Source organism: Leopardus geoffroyi, chromosome A2 (assembly GCF_018350155.1).
Source record: "Leopardus geoffroyi isolate Oge1 chromosome A2, O.geoffroyi_Oge1_pat1.0, whole genome shotgun sequence".
NCBI classification, from domain to species: domain Eukaryota; kingdom Metazoa; phylum Chordata; class Mammalia; order Carnivora; family Felidae; genus Leopardus; species Leopardus geoffroyi.
In genome coordinates this window covers 25,475,430-25,490,981 of record NC_059331.1, presented here as the reverse complement: position 1 = coordinate 25,490,981, position 15,552 = coordinate 25,475,430, and the positions used below count along the sequence as shown (strand labels likewise).

General features: G+C 37.4%; 1 protein-coding gene across 4 annotated transcripts in view; it reads left to right on the top strand.

Annotated features, from left to right (window-relative positions):
- The window catches only part of DNAH12 (dynein axonemal heavy chain 12), a 220,239-nt gene that overhangs the window by 157,632 nt on the left and 47,055 nt on the right, over window positions 1-15,552 (top strand). For all 4 annotated transcript variants that reach the window (XM_045493288.1, XM_045493286.1, XM_045493287.1 and 1 more), the window contains 4 exons: window positions 7,851-8,065; window positions 8,805-8,997; window positions 11,056-11,248; window positions 13,002-13,174. In XM_045493288.1, the coding sequence (XP_045349244.1) occupies window positions 7,851-8,065; window positions 8,805-8,997; window positions 11,056-11,248; window positions 13,002-13,174 (774 nt within the window). The remainder of the gene's footprint in view (window positions 1-7,850; window positions 8,066-8,804; window positions 8,998-11,055; window positions 11,249-13,001; window positions 13,175-15,552) is intronic.

Here is a 15,552-nt window from a genome sequence, read left to right as displayed (position 1 = left end):
TTCTACAATTGACAGTTTATTATTCTTGCTGCTTTATCACATGTTTATCCATCACTCCATCCATCCTCCAACTCATCCTGTTTCTACCTTTCAACATAAGTTGCAGGTACGGTTATACTCCCCCCCCCCCACCCCGAATGCTTCAGCATGCATATCATTAACTTAAGTTGTTTTTGTTTGTTTTTCTTTCTTTTTTTTTAATGTTTATTTATTTTGAGAAAGAGAGAAACAGAGAGAGTGGAGGAGGAACAGAGAGAGAGGGAGAGAGAGAATTCCAAGCAGGTTCCATGTGGAGTTCAATGCAGAACCCAATGCAGGGTTCGATCCCACAATTGTGAGATCATGACCTGAGCCAAAATCAAGAGTAAGACACTTAACCGACTGAGCCACCCAGGTCCCCCATTTTTTTTTGAGGTAAAATTTATGTACAATGGAATACACAAGACTTAAGTATACCATTCAATGAGTTCCAACAAAAATGTACACTTGGTACAGATACAGGACATGACTAACATCCAGGAAGTTCTCTTATGTCCCTTCCCAGTAAATCTCTACTCTCACCCCACAGTAGAAAATTATTCTGATCACCTTCCACCACAGGCTAGTTTTGCCTGTTCTAGAACTTCATATAAACAGAACATACTGTAGGTACTCTTGTGTAAGACTTCTTCCACAAAGCATAACATTCCTATTTTTTTTTGTTGCTGAGTAATATTCCATCATATGACTATATCACCATGCATTCTCCTGTTGATGGACACCTCGGCTCTTTGGAGTTTTGGCTATTAAATGTATTTATTTTTACTGGGTATTTCTACCTGGTTTTAAGATACTATAACTTGATAATTTGTGCCACTTCATGGATATCTTTTTTCAATTGCTATCATTGATAGTGTAATAACTATATCAACTTTTCAAATGGTTTTATTATCCTTTTATTTATCTCACTTTGAAAAACTTGAACAAGGATTCATATCTGAGAATTCATTTCCTATAAATGATTATTTATTCATGTTATCATCTCATTTTTAGTCTTTTCATGGGACTATATCTCAAACATACTGTGATAAATACTGTTGAGTTCTTATATTCATGAGGTACTGCTGTAAGTGTCCTGTATTCTCACAAATTCCTATGAATTGACATTATTATTATTCCATCTTACAGATGAGAAATTGAGGCCCAGAGTGATTTAATAATTTGAAATTTAGTAAGATAACTGAACTAATAAATGGTGGAGCCAGAATTTTAACCCAGACAATTTAACTTCCAAATCCTTGTTCTTGATTACTATGTTAAGTGAAATGTGGGATAGGATATCACATTTACTACCTTTAAAACTGTAAGGGAAATTTCAGTCATCTTGTGGAATATGAGGTATATATATATAAGGAAATCTTACATTGTGAAAGTCTGAGTTACTGTTTGTTATATTCTTTGGAAACCCTACTAGATACTTAAAGACATCTAAGTCTCCTTTACGTTGACAGTATTGTTTTAACAAAATAAGGATGTGAGTGATCATTTTTTTGGTGTTTATCCACTCAAAGTTTACTTGAGCATGAACATCCTTAGGTTGAAACTTCTAGACAAATTAGTAAATGTATTATAATCTGAGAAAGTATAGTTATCAAAAACATGTGTTCTCTGGCAGAGCAGGGAAAATTCTACTTAATAGAATATTAGACCCCAAGTCTTTATAGTTCTGTTTTAGAACTCTTTTCAATGCATGGGTGGTTATTCAGATTTTTTAAATTGTAATTCAGAAAATGCTGTTGGTATATCTATGTCTTAATTGAAATGCAAGGAAACTAGAGATTTCAGGGTTGTATGTAAATTGAGGAAAACAATCTGTCATTTTCTGGCAGAAAGTTGACTTTTCTAATAAAGTAATTTTCTAATGGAGTTACCCTTTTTATCTGTTATTTGCAGAATAGCTGGTCATGGATTGGGTACTTTTAAAGGATTAATCTCCTTCCTCATAGCTCAGACTTTGCTTCTTGCCGCTTGAGCCCAGTATAGTCATCTATGGCTGTCACCCTTGATGTCACCAATATAAGTGGCCACAGAGGCTTTTTTCCTGCATCGAGAAAGAGAGAGAGAGAGAGAGTGAGAGTTCATCTTGGTATTCTTTCTGAAGTTCTCTGAGTTTCTCAGATCTATTTCGTTTTCTCTCTCTCTTTTCTCTGGGATTACTTATGTTTGTAAGTCTTTTTGGTATTGTCCCAAAGCTATGGGATGCTCTGTTTTGGTTTTAGCCACTTTTTCTTTTTGAGTTTCAGTCTAGGTAACTTCTATAAAACTGTCTGGTTCTGCTGAGTCCACTACATACAGCCCATGAAAGGAAATATTTAGATTTGACATCATATTTTTTTATTTCTAGTGTTTCCATTGAACTCTTTCTTATAATTTCATCTCTCTGACGAAGATCTTTTCTTTAGGCATGTTATCCACCTTTTCCAGTAACTCTTTTACATTTTAATCACAGTTATTTTTAAATTTCTTGTCTAATATTTCCAACATTTATGTCCTCTGTGAGTCTGTTTCTGTTAATTTCTTTGTCTCCTGAGAATGTTTAGACATTTTTTTCCTTGCTTACTTAAGTATCTCATAATATTTGCTTGAATGCCAGATACCATGGGTCTAACAATGGGGACTGAGCTAAACAGTATTAACTACTGGAAATGAGCATTCCTCTTTTTCTATCATGACATTAGTACAGAGATTTGAGTCAGCCTAATCATGAGTTGCGCTGGGTTTGGGTTTTGTTGCTCAGATGAAGTTCAGAAGACCAAAAACTTTAAATTAATCTAGCCATGGGTCGATGCTTAGAATGAGGGTTAGAGTTCTGGAGTGTTTTTAATCTGTGTTAGTTTTGTCTTCAGCTTTCATCTGTTCATGAATGCCCATGACACAGAAAGTGTGCCTCTACATTTTTGCTTTTTCCCTGGAGGTGGATTGCTGTTCTTTTGTGTACCATGTTGGGTTGTTATGGGGCAAAGTGGGACTTCTCTGTAATTTTGATTCTTACTCAGTCTTAGAAAATCCTTGTTCATGTGGGCCTTCAAGGGTAGGACTTTTTCACCTTTCTGTCCCTCCTTCCCATGACAGCTGAATTCTGGCATGAAATATAGACCAATGGTTACAGATTCTCAGGGGACTTTTTCCCAGCTGGAGGTAAAACTGGAATAAAAACACTACCTTCCTGTCTCCTTATGCATAGATTTTTTTCTGTGATTTCACTAAGCCTTTTATGGGTTTAAGCTTAATACATGGGTCTCGGTTCTAGCTTCCTGCCATATATGGACTCAAGGACCCCCTTGTTTATTAGAACTGACAGTCTCCCCAAGGCTAGCTGTCATTTTAGCTCCCATACGTATTATTCTGGAATTCAGTTTTGCCTGTATTTCTGTGTTTTTCCCTGTGTATGTTTATGTATTATGTATGTATGTCACCTATGTATTTTTCAAATGCCCTATTTTATCTACCAGTACTAGGTAGCAGGAGGATTTTTTTTTTATTATTTAGCTACTCACTCAGTGAGAACTATGGTTTATAATTAATCCTTATTGTGCTTGTTCATGATTTCTAGAGGTTTATCTGTTTATAATATTGTGCAGTGGTCACAGCAGTACAGATTCCAGTGTCGGGATAGGCGAATTCAAATTTTCCCCTGTCACTTTCTGTCTTGAGATTTTGGTAACTTACTTGACCTCTCAATGCCTTAGGTGCCCCTCCTGTAAATGGGGATAATAGTAACTCCTACCTCATAGAAATGTTGTGAGAAAGTGCCCAGCACAAATAAGTGCTCAATAAATATTAATTTTTAACACTAATTATCATCTTCAAATTCCTCATTTTAGTGTCTATACCTCAAAATCTGACTTTGCTTACTTTTTAACCACAATGAAAATACTTTGCTGCTTTATTAACACATCGTTCTGGCTACTTAACAGCAATGGTTTTATTTGCCCAAATTACTTCCTCTGTCAGAAGCATAGATGGATAATGCTTTTTAATTCAGACTGCCCAAAGATCTCAAATGTAGGCTAGCATACTATCATACCTATAGTAAGGTATGCTTGAAATACAAATGCTATGGCAAGGTCTCGTCTCTCTGGATACAACTCAGTTTTCCACTTATGTATGTAATACATAAGAGTGTATTAAGTTGGAATTGGATTTCTGGTGTTTTTTAAAAAACTTTTTTAATGTTTGTTTATTTTTGAGACAGAGCATGAGCAGGGGAGGGGCAAAGAGAGAGGGACACACAGAATCCAAAGCAGGCTCCAGGCTCTGAGCTGTCAGCACAGAGCCCAATGCTGGGCTCGAACTCACAGAATATGAGATACTGACCTGAGCTGAAGTCAGACGCTTAGCCAACTGAGCAACCCAGGAACCCCGGATTTCTTTTATAATAAACAACAATCTCTACTGTATTACCAAGAACATTAATTTATGTATTAACAAAAACGTTGATTAGTATTAAGTGTTAATTTACAAAAATTGTTACTTATTGAAAGGGAGTCAACAATACTATATTTTTCCAATGATAAGGATATATAAAAATGAAAACCAATTCCTTCGAACAGGACCTTGAAAAGTACTAAGAGCATCTAGTCCCATTTTTAAGCAGTTGTATGCTGGGGTGCCTGGGTGGCTCAGTTGGTTAAGCGTCCAACTTTGGCTCGGGTCATGATCTCACATTCTGTGAGTTCGAGCCCCGTGTCGGGCTCTGTGCTGACAGTTCAGAGCTTGGAGCCTTCTTCAGATTCTGTGTTTCCCCCCTCTCTCGCCCTTCCCCTCTCTATGCCCCTCCCCTCTCTCTGCCCCTCCCCTCTCTCTGCCCCTCCCCTCTCTCTGCCCCTCTCCTCATGCTCTCTCTTGCTCTTAAAAATAAGTAAACGTAGGGGCGCCTGGGTGGTGCAGTCGGTTGAGCGTCCGACTTCAGCCAGGTCGCGATCTCGCGGTCCGTGAGTTCGAGCCCCGCGTAAGGCTCTGGGCTGATGGCTAAGAGCCTGGAGCCTGTTTCCGATTCTGTGTCTCCTTCTCTCTGCCCCTCCCCTGTTCATGCTCTGTCTCCTCTCTGTCCCAAAAAAAATAAATAAACGTTGAAAAAAAAAATAAGTAAACATAAAAAAAAATAAAAATAAAAAAATAAAAAAAAATAAGTAAACATAAAAAAAATTTTTAAGCAGTTGTATGCAAAATAACTTTCTCATTTCCAGAACACTTTTCCACTATTTGCTGTGATAGCAAAAGTAAATTTTAACTAGTATCTGGACCTTTTTGTATTTTTAATAGGATTTCAGCACAATTTGAGCTGGGAATGAAAACAACCAGTCAGCTAATAATTGGATTGTTCTGTCTTTTTTTTCTTTTTCAAGTTTTTATTTAAATTCAGTTAGTTAACATACAGTGTAATATTAGTTTCAGGTATAGGATTTGGCGATTCCTTACTTACATACAACACCTAATGCTCATCACAACAAATGCCCTCCTTAATCCTCATCACTTATTTAACCCTCCACTCAGCTCCCCTCCAGTAACCCTCAGTTCGTTTTCTATAGTTAAGAATCTGTTTCTTGGTTTGTCTCTCTTTGTTTTCCCCCATCTGTTTTTTTTCTTAAATTCCACTTATGAGTGAAATCATATAGTATTTGTCTTTCTCTGACTTATTTTTTTTAATTTTTTTTTAACGTTTATTTATTTTTGAGACAGAGAGAGACAGAGCATGAAGGGGGGAGGGGCAGAGAGAGAAGGAGACACAGAATCGGAAGCAGGCTCCAGGCTCTGAGCCATCAGCCCAGAGCCTGACGCGGGGCTCGAACTCACAGACCACAAGATCGTGACCTGAGCTGAAGTCGGACGCTTAACCGACTGTGCCACCCAGGCGCCCCTCTGACTTATTTTGCTTAGCATAATATACTCTAACTCTATCCATGTCATTGCAAATGGCAAGATTTCATTCTTTTTGATGGCTGAGTAATATTCCACATCTTCTTTATCCATTCATGAGTCAATGGACATTTGGGCTCTTTCCATAATTTGGCTATTGTTAGTAATGCTGCTATAAACATGGGGATACATGTGCCCCTTCAAATCAGTATTTTTATATCCTTTGGGTAAATACCTAGTAGTACCATTACTGGATCATAGGGTAGTTCTATTTTTAACTATTTGGGATATCTCCATACTGTTTTCCAGAATGGCTGTACAAGTTTGCATTCCCACCAACAGTGGGAATGATTTCATACACTGTACCGAATATAAAAGGAACCTAGGACAGTCAATCTCATCATAGAAAAAGAGGAAAGCACATTATTTTTTAAATATCTGAAACCATGAATTGTTTGTTATTGATCACAAAGCCTTTACCATAATGGCATAGAAAAATTTACTAAATAGGTCTCAAGTACATACCAGACAAAATTTGGAAACTTAGTTTTTGGTTCTATTCATAACCTGAGGGAATCCATTATAGGCTGGTAGCTCCCATTTTAAATTTTTATCAAATAAATAGGTTTATGTTTCATATTGTGTTAATAGATGTCACTTATTAAAATTACCATGAAGACCATGCATTATATTTGAAAGAGCACAGCTTACAGGTTCACAAAATTCTACTTCTGACTTGGAACTAATTTTGGAACCTTGGACAAAGTACTCCCTGAGACTGACTTTCTTCATTTCAAAGATAAATGACAAAAATTGCACATTCTCCCCAAAACCTCTTATTTCCTGTGTTGTTAATTTTAGACATTCTAACTGGTATGAGGTGATATCTCATTGCAGTTTTTTTTTTTTTTTTGAGAGAGAGAGAGATAGAATGTGCATGAGCAGGGGAGGGGCAGAGGAAGGGGGAGAGAGAGAATCTTAAGCAGGCTCCACACCCAGCGTGGAGCCCAATGCGGTGCTTGATCTCACAACCAGGAGATCATGACCTCAGCCAAAATCAAGAGCTGGATGCTTAACAGACTGAGCCACCCAGGTTCTCTTCATTATGGTTTTGATTTGTATTTCCCAGATGTTGAGTGGTGTTGAGCGCCTTTTCATGTGTGTGCTAGCCATTTTTATGTCTTCTTTGGGAAAATCTATTCATGTCTTCTACCATTTATGTACACACACACACACACACACACACACACACACACACACACAGCGCATATGCATGCATGAGCAGGGGAGGGGCAGAGAGAGAGGGGCAGAGAATCCCAAGCAGGCTTTGCACTATCAGCACAGAACTTGACGTGGTGCTTGAACCCATGAAACATGAGATCATGACCTGAGCTGAAATCAAGAGGCAGATGCTTAACCCAGTGAGCCACCTAGGTGCCCCTGCCCATTTTTTAGCTAGATATTTTTGGGTGTTGAGTTTGATAAGTTCTTTATAGATTTTGGAGACTCTTTATCAGATATGTCATTTGCAAACATAGTCTTCCATTCTGTCAGTTGCCTTTTCATTTTATTGATTGTCTTCTTTTCTGTGCAGAAGCATCTTGTCTTGACGAAGTCCCAATAGTTTATTTTTGCTTTTGTTTCCCTTGCCTCAAGAGACATATCTAGTAAGAAGTAGTGACAGCCAATGTCAAAGAGGTTATTGCTCTCCTCTAGGGTGGTTTTGTGTCACATTTAGGTCTTTCATCCATTTTGAATTTATTTTTGTGTATAGTATAAGAAAGTGTTTACTTTTTTCTCATAGGACTCTCGTGAAGATTAATCCTGATAATGTACGTAAACACTTTGCATTGATACAGATTGATGGTGATGTTTATTATTTAAATTACATAATTTTAAAGAAATACCGACATCTATCTATTTCCCTCAGAATTTTTCTTATTATATTCTAGGCCCTTAATGATTGACCCTCAGGGTCAAGCCAATAAGTGGATCAAAAACTCTGAAAAAGAAAATCAGCTTAGCATTATTAAGTTATCTGATTCGGACTATATGAGAACACTGGAAAATTGTATTCAGTTTGGAACTCCACTTCTATTAGAAAATGTTGGTGAAGAACTGGACCCATCTTTGGAGCCTTTACTACTTAGACAAACTTTTAAGCAAGGTAGAAGTTCATTAATATTAGCTGGTAGCACTGAAAGATGGTTGGATTATCTTTAAGACATATCTTTGAGGCAAGAAAGCCACTACATAAATTTAAGAATAATGTTAATAACTCAAACTTCTGGGTCATTGTTATGTGTGAAAGGAAATTTGAAACAAGTATCAGGAATGAATTTGGGTCAGATATTCTAAAATAAATATCTTGCCCTCTGTTCATTATGTTAACCACTGTTATCTAGATGGTTGTTCAGTAGAGAATATAAAGAAGTTGAAGCCAGCCTGAAATTACTTTATCTTGTGACCATGGAGCTCAGAAAGTCCATTAGTATGAATAGTAATGGTTAATGTGAACCAGAGTTGACTTTGGGTAGATAGTGCCAACCTTACACCTTTCTGCTTATAAAAATTTTTATCTCTGCCAAACTCTAGTATTTTTAAGAGCTTTAGTAATATACAAATAATCTTGGACTCATGATTGAAAATTTATAGAGGAGGTAAGATCAAAAGGAATTTTGATTTAGAAGGCTCCATGACAATGACAGAAAATGTCTTAGACCACTCCAGAATGAATGAGTCCTGCTGTATAATTGCTTATTTGCCTGTGTGTCCATGACTTTTGTCACACCTCTATTCTATTTTATATTACTTTAAGACCCGTTACTTATCTCAGGAATGGCCTTAACATGGAGGAGCTATACAACTGTGGCTTACTTATCATGTGTTTGCTTTCTGAAATATAGGTGGCATTGACTGCATCAGACTTGGTGAGGTCATTATTGAGTATTCCTTTGATTTCAAGTTTTACATCACCACAAAACTGAGAAATCCACACTTTATGCCAGAACTGGCTACAAAGGTGTCTTTGCTCAATTTCATGATAACTCCGGAAGGACTTGAAGATCAGTTACTAGGTATTGTTGTTGCAAAGGAGAGGTGTGTATTTTTTTTTTAATTTTCTTTATTTTTTTAAATTTACATCCAAGTTAGTTAGCATATAGTGCAACAATGATTTCAGGAGTAGATTCCTTAATGCCCTTTACCCATTTAGCCCATCCCCCCTCCCACAACCCCTCCAGCAACCCTCTGTTTGTTCTCCATATTTAAGAGTCTCTTATGTTTTGTCCCCCTCCCTGTTTTTATATTATTTTTGCTTCCATTCCCTTATGTTCATCTGTTTTGTATCTTAAAGTCCTCATATGAGTGAAGTGTATACATTTCCTTATATGCTTCCAGATGGCCTAAAGAGGAATATTTGTAGGTCATTAATACTTTTGTTATGTGATTATTCCAAAACCTTGTCAAATTTTAGGTATTGTTATAAAATAAGTATGTAATCCTTTAAAATAGCTGCTCTGGGGGTACCTGGGTGGCTCATTCATTTGAGTGTCCACCTCTTATTTCAGCTCAGGTCATGATCTCATGATCGTGAGATTGTACCCTGTGCTTGGGATTCTCTCCCTCCCCTTCCTTCTCCCCATCCCCCACTTGCATGCGCTCACCCTCTCTCAAAAAATAAAAATAAACATAAAAACTAAAATAAAATAGTCATTCTGTAACAAGTAAGTCATAAGCCAACCATGTTATATTGGGCTCCTAGTATGGATAGTAGGATTCAGGAGACATGTCATGACTTCAGACTTGTATCTGATTGTTTGAGCCAAAGAGTTCATCCCTAAGAATATATGCTGTGGACAAAATCAGAAATGTGTTGAAAGACTTAAATATAGGATGTTAATGAAATAATGAAATAGTTGAGTAATATAGTGAAATAGTGAAATAAGAATGAATGATGAAATACTTAGATAAGAATGAAAAAACAGGATACAAAACTATACATGGTATGGGTAATATTTTGTTTAAAAAAAAAGTTAATGCATGAATTATATGTATATATATCTGTCCACTTGGGAGGGAATATGCCAGAATGTTAACAGTGGTCATCTCTAAGGGTGGTAAGATTGTGGATAATTTTAATTATTTTTTTATACTTTATGTATTTTTCCATTACTAGCATGTGTTATGTTTTAAAAATTTTTTTTTAACGTTTATTTATTTTTGAGACAGAGAGAGACAGAGCATGAACGGGGGAGGGGCAGAGAGAGAGGGAGACACAGAATCGGAAACAGGCTCCAGGCTCTGAGCCATCAGCCCAGAGCCCGACGCGGGGCTCGAACTCACGGACCGCGAGATCGTGACCTGGCTGAAGTCGGACGCTCAACCGACTGCGCCACCCAGGCGCCCCGCATGTGCTATGTTTTAAATGAGAAAAAGATATTAAAATACCTGATAGGGCTACTAGTAAAGGATTGCTTCCTGAAAGAAATCTTTGATTCCACTTGGAGCTTCACATAGCATTATCAAGCACTCTATTTTATGAAACCAAATTGTAAGGGAAATTATATAATCGTGTGTTACTTTTGTTACTTCCAATATTTGAATCCCACTTGTATAGTATCCAAGACAGAACCATGTCCTAACATATTCCTGAACATGGTGAATTATGATATTTTGAAGTTATATACTATATTTGTAAAGATGTTAAGTGCCAATTTTGTCTTTTACCTGAAGAGACAATTATATGATGAGTCATCTTTTCTGATTCTGTTCTTGCGGAAGAGATAATGAAAGTAACACTGAATATGAAAAAGCCAAAGAATAGATAAGAAGTTTTCTGTTGTGTTTCTTCTCCAGTTCTTATCCTCACAAAACTACCTAAGCCATATGGATAAACATAGCGCATTCTTAGGCTTATTAAGTTATTGCCACATTTCACATATGTGAATTTAATGATCATTTTTTGCTCATGTTTCTCAAACTATCATTTGTATGGAAATAACCTTTTTCCTTAGGCTAAAGTTTGTGTTATATATCTTAGTTTGTGTTACATTTCTACAAAATTATTTAAATGTCTACAAAATTGTGATACCTAGTATTTAGATATGAACTTGATAAAATACTGCAAGTTTAGACTAACTGTTTCTATCTTTTTAGACCAGAATTAGAAGAGGAACGAAATGCCCTTATTCTTCAGTCTGCAGCTAATAAGAAACAGCTAAAAGATATAGAGAAGAAAATTTTAGAAACATTATCATCTTCAGAAGGCAACATTTTAGAAGACGAAAGTGCAATTAAAGTCTTAGACTCTGCTAAAATGATGTCCAATGAGATAACAAAGAAACAGCAGGTGAAAAAAGAGTCCTAGCAACCTTTTGACTCTTTTTCAATTTTCTCCCAGTATAACTCTGGAGAAAGTTTGTTTGCAAGGAACAGAAGCACACTCAAATTAGCTCAAATAAAAAAGATACAAGGACAGCATAAGGAATATAGTCAAAAACATTGTAATAGTGTTGTATACTGACAGATGGTAGCTATACTTGTGGTGAACATAGCATAATGTATCAACTTGTCCAGTCACTATATTTATACCTGAAACTAATGTAACATTGTGTGTCAACTATGCTCAAATTGAAAAAAAAAAAAAAAAAAAAAGATACAAGGGAGCATTTTATTTCCCCAATTACAGAAGTACATACCGGCCTCAAGAATAAATGGAAAGTTTCTATGCTCTTTGTCTGCCCCTCTCTAAGACTGTGCAGTCCTCATATGTGCCTCTCCATCTTAAAACCAATTTCTCTGGTAACACTTTACATCTGTTCCTTCAAACATTTGTCTTGCCTGTAGAAACCAGCTTTGGTTCCATTACCTTTTATTATCACTAATGCCCAGTACCACTTGACTTCAGCTTCTGAGGCTCTTAAAATTCTAATTCTCTGGGGGAAGAATTGATTTAGCTTATCTTGGGCCCAGTTCTATCTCTACTTCCTGACTGAATCAGCTACAAAGAGGATCATTCAGTATAAACATGACTACCCAGGCACACTCATTCAGCAGAGTCTGTAGATAGTGTGTCCAAAGAAGGAAAAGTGGATTGAATAAGTGCTCTACACATTTTTCCTATAGAATAGCATTCTATCAGATAGAGTTGTCAGCTGAAGAGCTGTTACCTTTCAGAAGTTTTTTCTTTTGGGGTCAAATATTAACACCCCTACTATGTCCAGAAATGTTAAACATACAAGAAGCTAATTGAAAAGGTACTGTTCGGGGCGCCTGGGTGGCGCAGTCGGTTAAGCGTCCGACTTCAGCCAGGTCACGATCTCGCGGTCCGTGAGTTCGAGCCCCACGTCAGGCTCTGGGCTGATGGCTCAGAGCCTGGAGCCTGTTTCCGATTCTGTGTCTCCCTCTCTCTCTGCCCCTCCCCCGTTCATGCTCTGTCTCTCTCTGTCCCAAAAATAAATAAACCTTGAAAAGGTACTGTTCTATAACCCCATCAGCTAACAAATATTTGTGAAATCTACTTTCCCAGACTTTTGCTGGGTTCTGGTACACATGTTGACACCTTAAACATACACATGTGCACATTCTCTCCCTCCCCCCTCCCTCCCTCCCTCCTTCTCTCTCTCTCCCTCCCTCTCCCTCTTTCTTTCTCTCTTTCTCCCTCTCTCTGACCTATTGAAATCAAAGAAGATGAGTGACTATAGTAGACACATGTCAGATCCAGACAAAAAAAGCAAAGATTGACAGCTCTGGTATTCCCCAAACAAGAAACACAACCTTAAACTATTTTTCATTGATTCTTCTCCCTCCCTTCTTCCTCTTCCCTCCCTTCCTAATTCTTTCCTTCCTTTTCCTTTTTCCTCCCTCTCTCCCTCCCCCTTTCTCTCTCTCCCTCTTTGTTTCTGTCTTTCTGTCTTTCTTTTTGTCTTTCTGTCTTTCCAGCTTCTAGCATACTAAAACCTTTCCTTGTAAACCATACCTCTGTAATTTTGCCATTGAGTTAGAGGGTTATTTTTTTTTAACATAAACTTTATTACATGAAAAACACATAATTAAAAAAACACATTTCCTACTTCTTAATCTTGATTTTTCTCTTCTTCTAGATTGCAGAGAAAACAGAACTCAAAATAGCAGAGTCTCGAGAAGGCTACAGACCCATTGCTAAACATTCATCAGTATTATTCTTCAGCATTGCAGACCTGGCTAACATCGATCCCATGTACCAGTACTCTCTCACCTGGTTTGTGAACCTTTACATCAACTCCATTCATGACAGGTAAACCTTCTCTAGCTTCATTCATCCTCCCTATGTTGGATTTCCACCATGCTTTCCATTAAAAAACACATAACTTTTTTTCTTAATATGTAATATGCATTCATTACAGAGTATTTAAAAATAGGAAAAGTTGAAAGAAAGAGAGGGAGAGAGAAAGCCTCCATTTTATTCTCAGTTTTATTTCACCCCCACTCAAAATGTAGGCATAGAAGGATTAGCTTTAGTCCTCCCTGCCTCTTTTAAATATTTTAATATGGCACCTGATTTATCTTTGCTGGCAACTACAATATCTTTCTCTACCTTTGAGATCTCTAAAAAGTTACAGTCCCAGGGTGCCTGGCTGGCTCAGTCAGTAGAGCAAGCAACTCTTGATCTTGGGTTGTGAGTTTGAGCCCCACATTGGGTGTAGAAATTGCTTAAAAATAAATTCTTAAAAAAATAAATAAAATTTGGGGTGCCTGGGTGGCTCATTTAGTTGACCTCTGACTCTTGATTTTGACTCAGGTCATGATCTCAGGTTTCATGAGTTTGAGTCCCGTGTTGGGCTCCACGCTGACAGTGCAGAGTCTGCTTGGGATTCTCACTCTCTCCCTCTCCCTCTGCCCTGCCCCTGCTCTGCTCATGCGTGCACTCTCTCTCAAAAATAAATAAATTTTAAAAATGAATGAATGAATGAATGAATGAATAAAATTTAAAAAATAAAAAGCTTCAGTCCCATATTTCTTTGTAATTAATTTTTTTTAATTTTTTAATGTTTATTTTTGAGAGAGAGAGAGAGTGCCAGTGGGGGAGGGGCAGAGAGAGAGAGAGAGAGAGAGAGAGAGACAGAGAGACACAGAATCTGAAGCAGGCTCCAGGCTCTGAGCTGTCAGCACAGAACCCGATGCGGGGCTCAAACTCACAAGCCATGAGATCATGACCTGAGCTGAAGTTGGATGCTCAACCAACTGAGCCACCCAGGCGCCCCTTAATTTTTTTTTTTTATTTGTAGAGAGAGAGTGTGCAAGCCGGCGAGAGGGGCAGAGGGAGAGAGAGAGAAAAAAAGAGAGAGGGAATCCCAAGCAGTCTCCACACTCAGCATGGAGTCCCCACATGACCCTGGGATCATAACCTGGGCTCCATCCCATGACCCTGGGATCATGACCTGAGCTGAAATCAAGTCACTCAACTGGCTGAGCCACCCAGGTGCTCCCAGGCCCACATTTCTAATTGTTTGCTAGATATTTTCACTTTAATCAATTAATAAACATACACAGGCTTTAAAGTCAGACTGGAGTAGGGGGTGAAATCTCAGTTCTGCCACATACTAGCTACATTAGTACAGTCAAGTCAGTTAACCTTTCTGTAATTGCCTCAAATTTTTTTATCTATAAAATAGAGATAATAATCATACCTACCTTTTAGAATTGTTATAAGAATTTAATATTTATGAACTGTTTATCGCAGCATCTGGTGCTTAGTAACTACTGTATTTGTTAAGTAGAATAAAAATATGATTTGAGCCTACCATATACGGTCTACATGGGCTCTTGGTAGAACAGTCTCACTGGAGTGACTGAAATCCCTAAGATTACCAGTTGGGATTTGGAATTTGAACTTACACCATCCACACGATGGAGAAAATTCAAGTTGAGGAATTGACATAAATGTCGATAACAAGTGTCAGCAAGGATGCAGAGTCATCAGAACCCTCATACACTGCTGGCAGGAATGTAAATTAGTGCTGCCACTTTGGAAATATTGAGGACATTCTTGAAAATATTAAACATAGAGTTGCCATATGATCTAGTAATCAGCAAATCCAGTGATTCTGAGGTATATACTGAAGAGAATTGAATACAGATGTCCACACAGAAAATTACAGTCTTTTTGTTTTTAGACATAAAAAACTATATTCAAAAAATTACTTGTGTTAATTTTTCCTCCTTCAGCATGGCAATGTTATTGATGTGAAATACAGTTAGGTTCATTTGTTGTTGGTTTGGATTTTTTTTTTTTAATTTCATTTTAGAGTTTTCCCTTCACCCTTGTTGATTTTAATTTTATTATATTTTTGAGCACATAACCCATTAATATGACTCCAGAAGTAAATCCTGAACTAAAAGGTCTGCTCAGAGAAGTGTCACTATCCCCTACTCTTCTATCACCTTTCCATGGATCAACGGATTGCTTTTTAAAAATTAAACTAAAATTTAAAATTAAAATTAATTTTGAGATAAATGTAGATTCACATGTAGTTATAAGAAATTATACAGTGGGGGTGCCTGGCTGGCTCAGTTGGTGGAGCATGCAACTCTTGATTTTGGGGTTTTGAGTTTGAGCTAGGCGTTGGGTGTAGAGAATAGAAAGAAAGAAAGAAAGAGAGAAAGAGAGAGAGA